The 16,536-nt window shown below is 33.4% G+C and overlaps 1 protein-coding gene across 4 annotated transcripts in view; it reads right to left on the bottom strand.

Annotated features, from left to right (window-relative positions):
- The window catches only part of LOC141550393 (phospholipid-transporting ATPase ABCA3-like), a 187,647-nt gene that overhangs the window by 76,374 nt on the left and 94,737 nt on the right, over nt 1-16,536 (bottom strand). For 3 of the 4 annotated variants that reach the window (XM_074280994.1, XM_074280995.1, XM_074280996.1), the window contains exons 12-16: nt 15,022-15,151; nt 7,411-7,565; nt 6,700-6,855; nt 6,147-6,357; nt 3,737-3,887 (exon numbers count right to left, since the gene is read on the bottom strand). In XM_074280994.1, coding sequence (XP_074137095.1) covers nt 3,737-3,887; nt 6,147-6,357; nt 6,700-6,855; nt 7,411-7,565; nt 15,022-15,151 — 803 coding nt within the window. The remainder of the gene's footprint in view (nt 1-3,736; nt 3,888-6,146; nt 6,358-6,699; nt 6,856-7,410; nt 7,566-15,021; nt 15,152-16,536) is intronic. The other variant, XM_074280997.1, reaches the window with a different exon arrangement.

The raw sequence follows: 16,536 nt of genomic DNA, 5'->3' as shown, positions 1-16,536 counted from the left end.
AATTCATTCACACTTTACATGAGCTCATGGAGGACTTTCCAAGATTTTCTGAGAGCATCCTGTTCATCATTTCTTATAGAACTATAATATTCCATCATAATCACATACCATAATTTATTCACAGCCATTCCCCAAATGATGGGCATACCTTCAATCTGCAATTCTTTGCCCTGAATATTTTTGTGCATATACATCCTTTTCCTTTTTAAAAAAATTCTTTTGGGATATATGTCTAATGGTATTGTCAGGTCAATGGGAATTCATGTTTTTTATACCCCTTTAGCCACAGTTCCAAATTGCTCTAAAGGTAATTAAATCAGTACACAATTCTACCAACTATGCATTAATATTTCATTCTTCCCACATTCCCTCCAACAGTTATTTTCCTTTTTTGGTCAATCTAATAGATATGAGAGAATATCTCAGAAGTATTTTAATTTGCATTTCTCTAATCAACAATAAGTTATTTTTTTCATATGGCTATAAATAATTTAATTAGTTCATGTGAAAATTGTTCACATCTTTTGATCATTAATCTATTGGGGAATGGCTCTGATTTTTTATAAATGTGATTTAGTTTTCTAAAATGAGAAATGAGAAATGAGGCCTTCACCAGAGAAACTTGCTTCAAATTTATTTTTACAATTTCAACTAGTCTTTCCTCTATTCTTTCTCCTTTTATCCTGTTCCTCCTCGAAAGTTTTTTTTTGCTTCTGATCACCCCTCCCCCAAAATGCCCTTCTATTATCCCCACCATCTTTCTTGTATTCCTTTACTACTTTCCTGCAGGATACAATAGATTCCCCGCTTCTCCTTCAGGGAAACTTTTTCTTGCTTCTTTTATAGCATATAATTAGGCCATTCCACCTCTTCTTTTACCTTTTACCCAGTACATTCTTCTCTCACCCCTTATTTTTCATATTCATATTCAACTCATATCCATGCCCTGTCTATATATACTCATTCTAAATACCCTAATAATGAGAAAGTTATTATGAGTTACAAGTATCATCCTCCCATATAGGAATGTAAATATTTTAAGCTTATTAAATCCCTTATGATTTCCCTTTTCCAATCCTCCTGTTATACTTCTTTTAAGACCTGTATTTGAAAGTCAAATTTTCCTCTCAGCTCTGGTCTTTTCATCAAGAATGCTTGAAAGTTTTCTATTTCATTGAATGTCTACTTTTTCCTCTGAAAAATTAACATTCAGCTTTTCTGGGTAGGTGATTCTTGGTCATAATCTTATTTTCATTGCTCTCTGGAATATCATATTCCAAGCCCTCTGATTCTTTAATGTAGAAGTTGCTAAATCATGTAATTGATTTAAATGTAGCTCCATTATACTTGAATTGTTTCTTTCTGGATGCTTGCAATAGTTTCTCCTTTATGTAAGAGTTTTAGAATTTGGTGATAATATTCCTGGAGTTTTCATCTTGGGATCTCTTTTAGGAGGTGATAGGTTGATTTTTTCTGTTTCTATTTTGTCCTCTGGCTTTAGGGTATCAAATAAGTTTTCCTTGCTAATTTCTTGAAAGATGATGTTTAGGCTCTTTTTCATGGTTTTCAGATAGACCAATAATTTAAAAATGATTTCTCCTTGATCTATTTTCCAGTCAATTGTTTTTCCAATGAGATATTTCAAAATTTCCTATTTTTTATTGTTCTAGTTTTGCTTTATTGTTTCTTGATTTCTCATTAAGTCCTTAGCGCTTATTTGTTCATTTCTTTTTTTTTTTATTTTTTAAAATTAATTTTATAATTATATTATTTTTTGACAGTACATATGCATGGGTAATTGTTTACAACATTATCCCTTGCACTCCCTTCTGTTCCCCTCCATCCCCTCCCCTAGATGGCAGGCATTCCCATACATGTTAAATATGTTATAGTATATCCTAGATATTTGTTCAATTCTTATTTTTAAAGTATTATTTTCCTTAGTGAACTTTTGTATCTCCTTTCCTATTTGGCCAAATTTGCTTCTTAAGGCATTCTCTCTTCATTAGCTTTTAGTATTTACTTTTATATCACTCTCATTTCTCTTCCTAGTTTTTCCTCAACTCCTACTTGATTTTCAAAATTCCTTTTGAGCTCTTCCATGGCCTGAAACCAATCCTATTTTGCTTGGAGGCTTTGATATAGGAGCTTTGACTCTATTATCTTCTCTGTGTGTTTTGATTTTCCTTGTCATTATTGTAACTTTCTATGATCAGAATCTTTTTCTGTTGTGTGCTAATTTTCTCAGCCTGTTACTTGGCTTTAAACTTTGTTAAACTATGTCAAGGATAGAGTATAATGTCCCAAATTTCATTTTTTGATTTAGTTTTATTTCTTGATTTTTCATAGTCATTAGCTTCTATTCATCGCTGATTTTCCAAGTAGCCTTTGGTGTCTATGAACTAAGAGGTTTGGAAATTGCCAGTGCAGCCATTGATTCAGAGACTCCAAGGCCCACTCTTTATTAAATGGAACCAAGGCTATCCTCTCCCACCCTGGTGCAAAAGATTTTTCCTGCTAATCTTCTAAATTGTCTTAGGCTAGAAAACTGTTTGAATACAGTTGTGTGTGTGTGTGTGTGTGTGTGTGTGTGTGTGTGTGTGTGTCTTCTGTCTGTTATAAAATGTTTGGAGTCATTATTTACAGGTAGTTGGAGAGTTTTAGGAGACAGCTCAGATGAGTCCCTGCTTTTGCTTTGCTATCTTGGCTTTCCATCTCAACAATGTATAATTTAAAAGAAATAAAAGAAAATTATGACATTTATCCAATATATTTAATAATATTTAGCAATAAAAATGCTAAATTACAAAAAATTAAATTAAATATGTAAGAATTTGAAGGCTAAAGAGAGGGAAAAAAAGAATAAAAAATAGCATTTTTGTTTTTAGGAATTTAAGGTTAGTAACAATGAGACTTAGACTAAGGCACAGACTTAGCAACAAAGCACAGTTTTCATATCTAATAGATATTACTCTAATAGAAGAGTATTCAAAAATAATTTTAAATATGTTGAATATAAATAAGAATTGTTTAAACAACTTATCTTCTCATCCTATCCTAAGATTTTAAAATCCACAATAGAAATAAAAGTGGATCAAATAATTTCATCAAAAAAGAGAAAAATACAGAACAACAAATAAACAATAATAAACATAAATAAATAAATAACAGTAAAATTAAATATGGGTGGATTATGTTCTATTTAAGAAATCCCCTTACTTGAAAACTGAAAACTTTGGTTTCATGATATATTGAAATAAAAAGGTTACAACTAGAAATAGTGATTACTTTCTGGTTTGTGGTGTTATGTCCTGTTATTAAAAATATATATATATAGAAAAAAGTATGTAACTGCTGTAGAAGCAGTTTTCAAGGTATGGATTTTCAATATTTAAATTGCCTTTTAGGAAATTTAAGAAATGTGCCTATTCTTGGCACAAAGACAAGACAGAAATGAGGCAGCTAAGTGGCACACTGGATAGAATTCTGGGCCTGGAATCAAAGATTTTTTTTGAGTTCAAATTTGATATGAGACTCTATCTAGCTCTGTGACCCTGAGAAAGTCACTTAACTTTGTTTGTCAAATGGCAAAACTACTCAAATATCTTTCCCAAGAAAACCTTAAACAGGGTCATGATGAGTCAGGTATCCAGGTGCCTACCATGAAGAATACAGGGAAAGTAACCAAATAATTAAAGTATGAATATAATCAGCTCAACACTTATTGGATTCATACCTGTGAGAATTCTCTTTGGGTAGAATAAATGATAACTCAGCTCCGACATTACTCTCCATTGTGGCATTTGGTACATACTGATAAATCAACTGGGAAATTCTCTTTATTTTACATTGAGGTTCCTTCACCATGATCAAATGGTATCCAGCACCTGAAATAATTTTAAAAACCAAATGAAAGCTTTACTTTTCTATTACCCTTGACAGAAGGAAAAGGGAACTGGAGAGTCATTTGTAACTTGGTTAGAATTATAGATATTTTCCCTAGAACCTCTAAATGTGACTCTCATGTCTTCTCCCTTCAGATGGTAAATGTTAAATATAGGTCCTAACCTAGAAAAGGGTATTTTCAAGCAAATGAAGAAAACCCTAGGGTTGCTAACTGTTGGAGTAAAGGCCAAAGACATTTGTAGGGAAGATAATTTGGAGTTTTGTGCAAAAATTGCTCATGGTAATTTCTTGCAGAGAGTAATACCTACCTAGAGCTTGGCACTAGGTCTAGAGATAGTAGAAAATGGAATTTTAGGGAAGAAAAACTTCTGTAATATACCTTCCATTCTGCCTCTCTGTCCTCCCATCAAACTTAAACTGCTTTATTAAAGGTCAACAATGACCTTGATTAATCCAAAAGCTTTTTCATAAACATCTTCATTGTCCTTCACCTGTGTTTCATTAAGTATTGCTGAATACCTCATTCTTGGAAATTTTCTCTTCTCTTTATTTTTCTAATACTTTTTTTTATAGCTCCAGATTTTTTTCCCTTTATCCTCTTATTTCATAACAATAAGTATTAATTCAGGCTTCATTCTCAAGTTTTTTGCTATTTTCTTTCTATATCTCATTTCTTAGGGAATTCACATTCTCATGCTTTCATATATAAAGTTTATACTAATAAGGTCCTAAATCTAAAATAAATTGTGATTAATATTAGTAAAAGATTAGTAAAAAGTCCCTGCTTTTCATGTATGTGTTATATTTCTTTAAATACTCCTATAAATTCAAAATATTTCTCATTCACAGATTTTGAAATTTATTTTAAACATCAATACTAATTTTCTTTTTTATCTCAAAGCATAAGGAGAGCCTTGGCATTAGACCATGGGATACATAATCTATAATGCAGATACCATTGTTGACTGGGTGGCAATTACACCTATTGAAGATGTAAAACTAGAAGAAACCTCCCTTTGAAAAAGTAAACTTGCAAATCAAAATCTATAGTGAGGGCATCACCTCAAGTCTTTAAATTTAATTTTCCAATAATCTTTTCTCTCATACCAATCAAATTCAGGGGCTTGTGCTCATTACTTAGCACTAAACAGGTATCATTTGCTCTTTTCTCTTCCTTCTCTAAGCTATTGTGATAATTTACTCTGGTTACCAACGATATCAGATGATTATCTTGGCAAAATTCATTCTTATACCACTTAAAGAACATTTAAACTTTGTCTCATCTACTTAAAAACTTGCCTTAAATTGCCTATTGAATAAAATGAAATCAAAAGCAAATCTTTCAAGCCTGTCACAACTTAGCCTTAGATCTCTCTAATACCTTGTTTCTATCACCCTTATTTTCCATTATTCTTCCTTGGAAACCCTTTATTTCAGGTTGGTTTTCTTACTGACTCACATGACCACTCTCACCCCTATGAATTGTTTGCATTGCTTCCTCTTCATGAAATGCTCACTCCTCTCCCTTCTAATAACTCAAACACCATTTATTCTACAGAATATAAGGCATTCTACAGAGTATTCTAGAGGTAAAATTTCATCTTCAACTCAAAATCTTACTCTACTACTCCAGTTCACAATGATCTTTTTTCTAAAAAGTCTTACAAAACAATATAAAAATTTAATTATATAACATATTATAACTGTTTCATATGTCTTGCCTCTAACTAGATTGTGAGCTCTTCTAGAGCAATGACTTCAAAAGTAGGCCATATACTTCCTGCATCAATTCTGAAAAGAATGCTAATTAAGCACATTTCAGGGATTAAAATGAAAGTGACCTGTAAACTATGTCCTTTCATTAAGGTGAATATTTGAATTGTTCAATCAAAAAAAACAAGGGGCTAAGATATTAGAGATGGTAGTGTATTTTATACAGAAAGTGGAAATAGCATGATATATTTGTGGGCTAGTGATATGATTTGCCTAATCGGGGTGGAAGATGTATATATTAGAAAATAGTGGTAAATTAATTTGGAGAATTAGAATGGGGTCAGATAACAGATGATGAAGTTTAGGCAGAGAAATTTAATTCTAATGTAATAGGAAATAGGAAACCATTTTAGTTTTTTGTTTTGAAGAAATTCATTATGAATTACAACTAACATTTTAACTAAGAAAGCTAGAATGGCAGCAATATATAGATAGGATCAAAAGGAGTAAAAACTAGAAAGAGAGACCATATTTGTGTTTGAGGAATAGTGAAGAACCACAGCATTGCAGGTCTCCTTTGGCCATAATGGCAATGCGGTCACCCAGCAGGTCAGCCTCGTCCATATGGTGGGTGGTCAGCAAGATGGTACGCCTACTTTTCTGCTGCTGAAGGAGATTCCAGGTAGCCCTTCTTGAGATCAAATCCATACCAGCTGTAGGTTCATCTAGCATTACAACCTATAGACCAGAAAAAGAATTTGTGACAATGGTAACAGGTGCTATATCACTCCCAGCTTAGATTTGCTTAGCATTCACTTCTTTGGTTAAGGTAAAAGACAAAGTGGTTGAGTCATGTCTGACTACAGAGAAGTTCAGGCTAAGTCAGAGCTAATTCTTGGAAGTCTTATTACCATACCAATCTCATAACCTCCTATGAGACCATTATTATTATTTTTTCACTAATTATATCTTAGGAAGATCTATTTAGAGGGTTATGTTTACAACATTGTTCTTAAGTTTTCCATTAGCTGATGTTTCTAATCAGACAATAGTAGAGATCATTTTGACAAGATTCAGTACCTTAGAATCTCCTACGAGTGCAATACTGATGGAGAGTTTACGCTTCATTCCTCCACTTAGTGAATTAGAAAATGCATTGCGCTTTTCTTCCAGGTTAAAAATATTCAACATGCGATCAATTTCATTATTTAACTTCTTTTTAGAAAATCCTTTCAGCTAAAACACCAATAGAGAAGATTTAAGTAGTCTTCTAAATTTGAATACAAATCTTAAAAGTTAAACCTAGCAGTGACCTTAGAGATAATTCACTCTCATATTACAGATGATGAAAATGAAGTCCATAAAAGTGAAGTGACTTACTCCATGCTTAATAAGTGACAGAACTGGGATGTGAACTTAAGTGTTTCTTCTAACCCTAGATCCAAATATTTTTCCCACTCCACTACAGTGCTACAATTTTGAATAATTTTAGTTTCAGATATTCTCCTCCCCAAGTCTGACTTTATTTTAAAAGGATTAAGGCAGTGCTATGTACTGTAAACAGTGTAAGATTTGGACCTTTTAAAACATGGGAAAATCAAATAACTCCCCTAAGCCTCATTTATCTGTAGAATGGTGTGGCCTAGATGACTAAATGACTACATGAAAGTTCCTTTCCAGCTATAAATCTAAGGGAATACTATTTTGGGACATTCTAAGGCTGATATTTCTTAGACCCATCACCTTCAAGGATGTGAAAAGAGGAAAAAAAAATTTTTTTCTTTGGATTACCATAGCGAAGAAGTAAAGATGTTCAGATACTGTCAAGTAATCAAACAGGAGGTCATGCTGAGGGCATAAACCCAGGTTCTTTCGGATCTGAACCATATCTCTTGTGACTTCAAAGCCATTGATATATGCCTGTCCACTTGTAGGAGGATACAGACCTAGGACCAATCAAAAATATCTCAGAAGCTTATCTGCAGTAACAGAACTTCTGTATTGAAGTTCCCATAAGAACCCAGACTAAATGAATCCCTTCTACTTTAATCAATTTGATTCAATAAAAAATTATTTAATGCTATTATATGTAAAGTAATGATTTAGGTACTGCAGATAATGAAAAATGTATAGTTCCTAGTTTCAGGGAGATTATATTCTACTGGGGGGATTGTCATGAATAAAGATCAATAACATATATGGAAGAGAATGATATGGGCAAAGAAGAGAGCCAGAGAAAACACAATAAGGAAATGTACGTGTGGAAAAGACTTTCCCCTGGGGTATTAGAGAAAATTAAAGGAGATAGCATTTGAATTAAGCACAGATAGATGAGAAAGATTTTGATTTTTTCAAGTTCTCTAGACAACACAAGGAAGTATTATAGATCCATCTGTCCAGCCTCTTTTCTGGACTCCAGAAGCTACGTCCAGAATACAACCAGTCAGGGTCTAAAAGGAAGAAGTAAAGGAGACAGAGAGAACTGTTCATTCCCTACCCCCAGGAGATTAGAGGGAAAACAGGCCATGAATTTAAATCGATCCTCCCTAGCAGCAGCAAATTTCCTGCCTAGTCCAGAAAAAGAGGGGTTAAAGCACCAGTGTTACTGGAAAAGGAACATCCTTACCCCAAGTATTTTCTGAAGCTTGGTAGATTCCCAGGCTTTTGGGCCTCCTCTCAGGTTAAAGCTAAGAGCAGAAGCACTTCATGACTGCCTGACTCCTTTTCACTTCTGTCTCTTCTTATACCTCTTATGGGAGAGTGGAACTGTGAACTCCAAACACCATATTTAAAAAGGTAGCTTAGTTCAGAACATCTCATTTCTCAACTGGCTGTACTATTTTGGGACCTTCTCTGACTTTTCTGCTATATTCTTGCATACGGTACCTTCTCTAACTCCCACCCTAATTTTTCAGTTTCCTTTTGTTTTGTCTCTCCCCTTCTCCTCCTGGCCTCCACCAGACATGATAAACTCCCTGATGGCAGAGGGTATCTTATCTATATCCTTAGTGCCTAGCACATTGCTTGGCACATAGCAGGCAGTTAATAAATGCTTAGTGACTATTGAGCTTAGGACTACTAGCCCTATTTTGCTGTAAAGTATGGCACATAAAGAGGAACAATATGAAAAAAATCCAGAAAGAACTGCAATGATATTCTAAAGGAAAAGTGATAGGCTGAAAAGTCTAGATCTTATCCCAGGGCAATAAGAAATCATTGAAAGTTTCTGAACACAAAAGAATGACTAGTTCCAATCTGAATCTTAAAACAATTATTTTGACAACTACATGAAGGATGACTGTAGTCAAGTAAGAAGTAATTTAAGATATGAACTATAGTAGTATTTGTTAGAATGAGGAGAAGGAAACAGATATGAGAAATGTGGCAAAAGTGGAATGATAAGACTTGGTGATTGGACTGGGAGGTGACACAGAAAAAATAATTTAAAATGGTTCCAAGGTTTCAAAGCTAGGTGACTAGAAAGATGGTTGCATTACCAGAAGAAATAGGGCAAGTCAGGAGAGTGATATCAGAAATTGATGAATGCAGTTGTGGACATGATGAAACCTGAGGAAAGTTATGTGGACACAGAGAAGGAAATTCACTGGCAGTTGGGAGACAAGGAACTGAAACCCAAGGGAGATATATTAAGGATGAATTTATTGAGATGGTGACTAAGGAAGAGAGTATAGAAAGAAAAGAAAAGAGAACTCTAACCTGAGCCTTGGAGGATACTCATGCATGCTTAGATAGTAGGACAAGGATAATTAACAAGAGACTGAAAAGGAATTGAGAGCTGTATCATGAGAAGCAAGATAAAAGAAGCAGGTGGAAAGTAGCATCAAAAGGTGAAGAAAGAAAAGAGGATGAAGATTGAAAGGTTATTTTGAATCAATAGATCATTAGTGACTTTTGTTGAAGTAAATTCAATAGTATGATAAGTAATCAGTTGTGAGGAGCTGAGAAGCAAAGGAGTGAAGAAAAGGAGATAATGAGTAAAGGTAATTCTTTTAGGAGTATAGCAGCAAGAAAAGAAGATATACAATATGAGGATGACCGGCTCAAACAATTTTTTTTAAGGCTAGGGGCCACCTGAGCATGTAGCCAATAGATAGGGAAGTATGAAAACAGAAGTACTGAACAAGAATCATTGGAAAAAAATTTAAAGTTTGGTGGATGCCAGATTTAGAAAAATCTGGCTCTTTTCACCAAATACCACAATAACACCTCAAAATGAATAAACAAGTCAAACACAAAAGTTCTTATCATTCTAGAAAACTGTAATTATTCAAGGAAAATTAACAACCTACTCATATTCTTTTAGCCAGATTTATACCCCAAGGAAATAAGAAAAAGAGTCTGTATGTATTTTAATATTGATAATACTAGTTTTTCTGTTATAAAAAATAGAAAACAAAATAGGTGCTATTGACTGGAAAATCATGAACTAACTGGGATATATGAATACAATGGAATATTATTACACTGTGAGAAATTGTCTCTCAGTGAAGACTTGATAGGGATTGAGTATCATATATGCTATATGATAAGATTAATATGCTGGCATTTAAATTTTTTGTGAGGATGATATAAACACAAGTTTTAAATAATATTTAAGACTGAAATAGTGGCTGAAATGGGGAGCTCCTCAAAATATAAGGAATCGCATTTATAAAAGTCTTAAGAACAAGGAAGTCACATGCAGGAAACAAATAGATGAGCTTTTAAGTTGTGAGACAGTGAAGATAATTTTCTCCTTTATATTATAGTCTAACTAGAAGTCACCACTAGTGACCAAAACATCTGGAACAAAGTGAGAGATAGTAGTATGGTATATTATATGAAGGGTTGAGCATTAGGAAGTCCTGCCTCTCTTCAAATCCTGTGTCTGACATCCATCAACTGTGTTGTTATGGTCAAGTGGCTTAACCTCTCAATGCTCCCAGGAAACTCTTAAAGACTAAATTACAGTTGAGTTGCCATGTTGGATTTCTGGAAATATTTTCTATACTTATGCTGATCAAATGACAAATCTGTTCTGCCTCCCCTACAAAATGGAATAGATGTCTTGAAAACAACTAAAATGATGATAATAGTGATGATTATAATAAAACTTCGAGGTTTTCCAAAATATTTTACATACATGATTTCAGTTGATCCTGATAACAATGTTGTAAAGTAACTGCTATGGTGTATACTAGCAAAAGAGAAGTTACTGTAATAGCCATGTTCTAGCAGGAAAGAAAACTAATAGAAAAGCCTTCTAGAGAGGGTTATAGCAAAGGTCATACTGGAGGTGGAATGGTTGTGGAAATAATTTGTTATAAAGGAGTGTGATGTTTCTCTAGAAAAAAAATCTTAACTGTAGAAACTGATTAATGGCTTCCTAATTAATAGACTCCTGAATGTCTTTTACCCATTCTACAGAAAAGTTAAGAATGTGTGAGAAGCTTTTTAATATGGATTGCTTTAGCTACCTACTTTCCAAGTACAATTCACATTATATTTCCATTGAACTAGAATCAATTATCATATTTTACATATCATTATAACTTTGAATAGCATGGATTTGAATGTGATCATATAATAGAATTCATTATTGACATGGACAGAAACATGACTATGCAGTCTCTTCTTTATACTTCAATTCCACATTGGAAATTACTGTCTACCTGCCTGACCTGCTGGTACCTCAATTTCAACATGTCCAAATTAGACTCAACATTTTTGATCCTCAATTTATCTTTCCAACGTCTCTCTGATGATACATTTTGAAGTCATTTTTGAATCTCCCTCTTCCTTATGTTCCACATTTTAATCAGTTGCCAAGTTCTTGATTCCATCCACAACATTTCAGGCATATGTTCTTCTGTCTCCACTCATGTGAGATCACTCTAATGAAAGCTCTCATCATTTCTCACCTGGATTATCATAATTGTCTCCTGCCTCCAGGTTTTCCCTTCTTAAATTCAGCCTTAAAATAAGATGTTCAAATGCTTTTTTTAAGACAAAGGTCTGATCATGTCATTTTCCTGCTAAAAAATCTTTAGTGTTTCCTGTTGATATTTCTATCACATACCAGTATGTGATATGGAAGTATGCTATACTTCCAAAGCAATTACTAATGGGATGAGAGCTTTGCTAAGGCAAAAAAAGCAAAATTTTTATCTTCTCTTTTCAATCACATGCTGAGATACCACTATAGTGAATGATTATGATTTAAAACAGTGCACTGGCTATAGAGACTAAAAAAATAACTTTTGAACTGATACTTTTCACTGAGCTATGATATACTGATTAGATATGAATGTATATATAAATGTATAATTTAGTGTTTATACAACTTAATTTGAATCTTTTCTGAGAGTAAGTGTAAAAATGTCACTTTGTGCCTGTTACACCTGGCAAACACTTCTGCCATCTTGCAGCACTTCATCAGTTTGGTATTAACATATTTGTTAAGCCAGCATGTGATTTAGAAATTTAATTTATATCACAAGAACTATAAGTGGTGTTTAAAAAAGGTTCCCTGTGGACAATCCTAGTCACTGTTGAGAAATAGACTGATCAATATCTATCTATCTCTAATCTATTGATAGCCAACAGATCAATTGAATACATATATCTCTATCTACATAAATAGATAGACTGATAGATAAATAGACAGACAGTAGAACAGAGAAACAGATTAATCAATTAGAAATAGGGTCCACTGTAGGTAATGAGTCCTATAATTTTAATGGAGAAACTTGATTATTTATTAATTGCAAAAAAACTACTAGAGGGAGGAGTCCCTATTAAGACAAAATTTTGAGGAAAACTATAAAACAGTCCACTAGAAATTGGATTTAATCTACTATTTTGTCTTTTCTACCACAATTAACTCAAAATATATGTCCAGAATTTTAGTCATACCATAGGAAAAAGAATGAGATGAGAATAAGACCAAGTACCATTCATAACTATCTAAATACAGATTTCTTACTTAAAGGATAGGGAGTCAACAGACATTTGTTAAGCACCTATTATGTTCTAGGCCCTGTGAGGAAATCATAAAAGATATTTTACTAAACCAATCTTTAAAATAGCATTTGCAAGAAGAAAAATCAATAAAGACAAATTTATAAGAGAAACTGTAGAGGAGAAAAAAATCTTTGCTCTGAATATTACTGATAAAAATATGATTATCTAAAATATATGGTGAATTGACACAAATATATGACAAAGTCATTTCCCAATAGATATCAAAGGATAGTATTTAAGATATGCAAATTACAAATAACCACTTGGAAACAGTTAAAATCAATGAGAGAAATGCAAAATAAAATAACTACATCTCCATTCAAATTAATAGAGATGAAGAAGGATGGGAAAATTGGGCAAAATGATGCACTGTGGGAGCTATGAAGTGGTCTGCACAGTGTATATGTGTGTGTTTTCATGTTCATAGCAACCCTCTTTGAGGAAATAAATAAAAATAAATTTATATTTGGGAAATGGGAATGGTAGAAAAATTGTAGCATAGGGATTTAATATTGAGGCACATGAGGCATTTGGAGAGGACTAATACCTCTGGTGTGAGAGCCTTTTGAGCCCTTTTCAGGGCTGCTCATTCCCCTTTTGGTGTCTGCTTTCATCCAACTCTCACCTGTGGTTCCCTTTTGGTGTCTGCTTTCATCCAACTCTCACCTGTGGTTCCAAGAAGTTGGAGCATGAATAACATCCATAATTCAGTAAGCTGTTTTGGCAGGTGAGCTAAATTATGCTTAATAGGCTTAAATTCTGTTAGCAACTTAAGAGTTTATCTACTCCAAGCATGTGACAACTTTCCCTAGTAATTAGATGGATGAGAACTTAATTCATCATTAATTCAATGTAGCCAAAGCAAATGCTGTGGAATGCTTAGAACGTGGTTAGACACTAAAGGTGCCAACATTATCCAGTGAATCCTGGACCCTCTCCAGTCACCCTGACTTTTGTCTTGCTTCTAGATTATGATGAGAAAAGTGAGTGACAACTTTGTGCAACTCTGCCTCATTTAAGTACAATTCACATGCAAATCATGATACTCCCCAAGATGGCATCTGTCTTTTCTGAAACCAAAGGATGAGTAATAAAAACTGCATGTAAGAAATGATCAATATAAAGAATTCAGAGAAATAACGGAAGATTTGTAGGAAATGAAGCAGAACAAAATACACAGAACAAGAGAATAATATATTCAATGATACAAAAGTACAAATTAAAAGATCACCAAAGGAAAATTGAACTTTGAGAGATGGAAAAACCATTAAAGGTCCTAAAGAAGAAATAATGAAACATATCCCTCACAGGAAAGAGGTAGGTGACAGCTAATATAGACTATCATCTGCATTGTTAGACCAGGTTTCTCCATACCAGATATTTTTGCTTCAGTGTTCTTTGTCACAATAAAGGATTCATACTAGAGTAAAAGTGGGTGAATGTGGAATGACTTCAATTTAAAAGCTAAAAACATAAATACATTTAATTAGGAGGTCCACTCAATTTTTCACAGTGACACATTAAAACTAGTCATTCATGCTGAATTCATGAGCTAGAGATGCTCTGGGGCAATAGATCTGATTTAGCTGGCCTACTTTCATCTTAATTAATAATTCTCTACAGAACTGGAAGTTTCCTAGAAAATGTTTTAGAGTTCAAGATGATAGGTACAGTAGGAGAAAAATATTAGCAGCTACCCAAAGAGCACTACTGTCCATAAGAAGATAAAGAAATGGGTTTAAGATACCTAGGGAGTTACCTCTTACAGAGTGTAGCTGCTATCAGCCACCACTCTTGCCCAAAAAGTTAAATTAGTTTTATTTCTACAATCAGGACAAGACTTTAATAATCACTCAATCAACAATCAACTTATGAATGTACCAAACTTTTGGCTAGGTGTTCAAGCTGTGATTTTATTACTATTCCAAATCCCTTGACTGATGAAAATGATACATTAGAGGGAAGATGATATGATTCTGTTGTTGATGTGTTTATATAGAACTAGAATACTATGGAATTCTATCATAATATTCAAAGTCCTTTGGATAAATCTCTTTTGGATTTACATGTCTCTCTAAATGCCATGTACTTCTATACCTAGAAAAAAGGGAAATCCCAAGATTATAAGCTTTAATAGTCTGTATCATAACTCCAAAGACTTGGAAGACTAGAGGATAATGGACAGTCCTTCCTCATCCAGATTAGGTTAATTAAGATTCTTGTATAGCTCTGCTATTATCAAGGAAGAACTGAGGGAAAAGAAAGTTGACTTTCAGTGGGTAATGTTGTAATGACAATAAATTTAGCTCTAATAATAAAGGTAAGGGCCTGAAGGACTGTGGACAGCAAATCCTTGGTTTCTTGGATGATCAAACATACCTGTAAGCATGGACAAAGTAGTGGTCTTTCCTGCTCCATTATGTCCTAGAAGAACAGTAATCTGGCCCTCGTATATGTTCAGATTCAGGTCTCTTACAGCCTCTTTGATATTACTCCCCACTACAAATACCTGTGGAGAGGTAAAGAAAGAGTAACTTTGCATCCATTTTCCTCACTCCAAAGAACTTAAAAAAAGGAAAGTATTCAAATCAACTATGCCTAAAAGTTATTCTACCTACATGTCAACAAGACCAAAGAGAAAATACAAAGGGAGTAGATTTTACTACTTCATAGAATAAAACAGGATAAAGCTTATATACAAAGGGAACTAATTTAGAGTTTTCAATAAAGCTTAAAGGAGCATAGCTCCTTATATATAGCTTCCAGCATATAATTATGCAAAGCCTTAAGAGGAGAGTTTTAAGTTTCTGCATGGTTACATGCAGGCAACAGCAATACAAATATATGTTGAACTACTGCTACTTTTAAAGCAGTAGACTAGACATCTTAATGAACACAAAGTAGTATAAGACAAAGTCTCTGCCCTCAGAAGCTTGGGAGAGAAGACATGGACATGAAATATAATTTATAGTACCAAGCAGTCTATGTATGTATTAAATATGTTACAGAAAAAAAATACTACAGATCTTTAGGGGAAGGCTAATTTTGGGATAGAAAAGGTGATATTTTTAATGGGTCTTGGAGGAGAGTTAGGATTTTGCCATATGGGAAAGAGAGGTAATGTTAGAGGTAGGCAGAACAGTGTGAACAATGGTATAGAGCTGAGAAAGTATTATATGTGTTGAGCCATGAAATATAAACATAGAAACATACAGCTGTAATTAAGGTACAGATGAGGCAGGAAATAGGAGTCACAGTGAGCACTGCCTTCAGTGCCATGCAAAGCTGCTTGTACTTTTTCTGGTAAGCTACCAATACATACTGTGTGTTAAGAGTCAACAAAAGACTATGAAAAAAATTTGAAGGTTGAAATATAAATTGTTAATTAAAAGTTTAAAAGCATTCATACTGTAATAATCAGAGAAAAAATAAGTTTAAGGCCCACTAAATTGGCAAAGAAATTTTAAAATATAAAATTCATTATAGATTAGATGATAAACAGACTAAAAAATTTGATAGAACTATCAATTAGTTAAATCTTTTAGCTCAAGCTAGCAATATATAAGTGACTAATGAGATCCTTGATCCCATTCAATACTCAAAGACAAGTGGATTTATGATCTTACTAATGTAAAATATTCCTTTCTTTTCTGAAATTACATATTTTTTTCAATTAGAAAAAATCTGCTTGTTTTACTCTCCCTCTTAACAATGAAAAGGAAAAAAACCCCAAAATCTTGTTACAAATATTTACAAAATTTCCATGTCTAAATAAAGGTCTTATTTTGGACTATGAATTCTTCACCTCTCTTATCAGGAAATGGGTAGTATGTTTCAACATTAGTTCTCTATGAAAGTGGCTTATCATTACCCTAATCATAGTTCCCAATTATT

The sequence above is a fragment of the Sminthopsis crassicaudata genome, chromosome 1 (genome assembly GCF_048593235.1).
Source record: "Sminthopsis crassicaudata isolate SCR6 chromosome 1, ASM4859323v1, whole genome shotgun sequence".
In the NCBI taxonomy this organism is placed as follows: domain Eukaryota; kingdom Metazoa; phylum Chordata; class Mammalia; order Dasyuromorphia; family Dasyuridae; genus Sminthopsis; species Sminthopsis crassicaudata.
The sequence above is the reverse complement of the archived record's forward strand: the minus strand, read 5'-3'. Positions and strand labels throughout refer to the sequence as shown.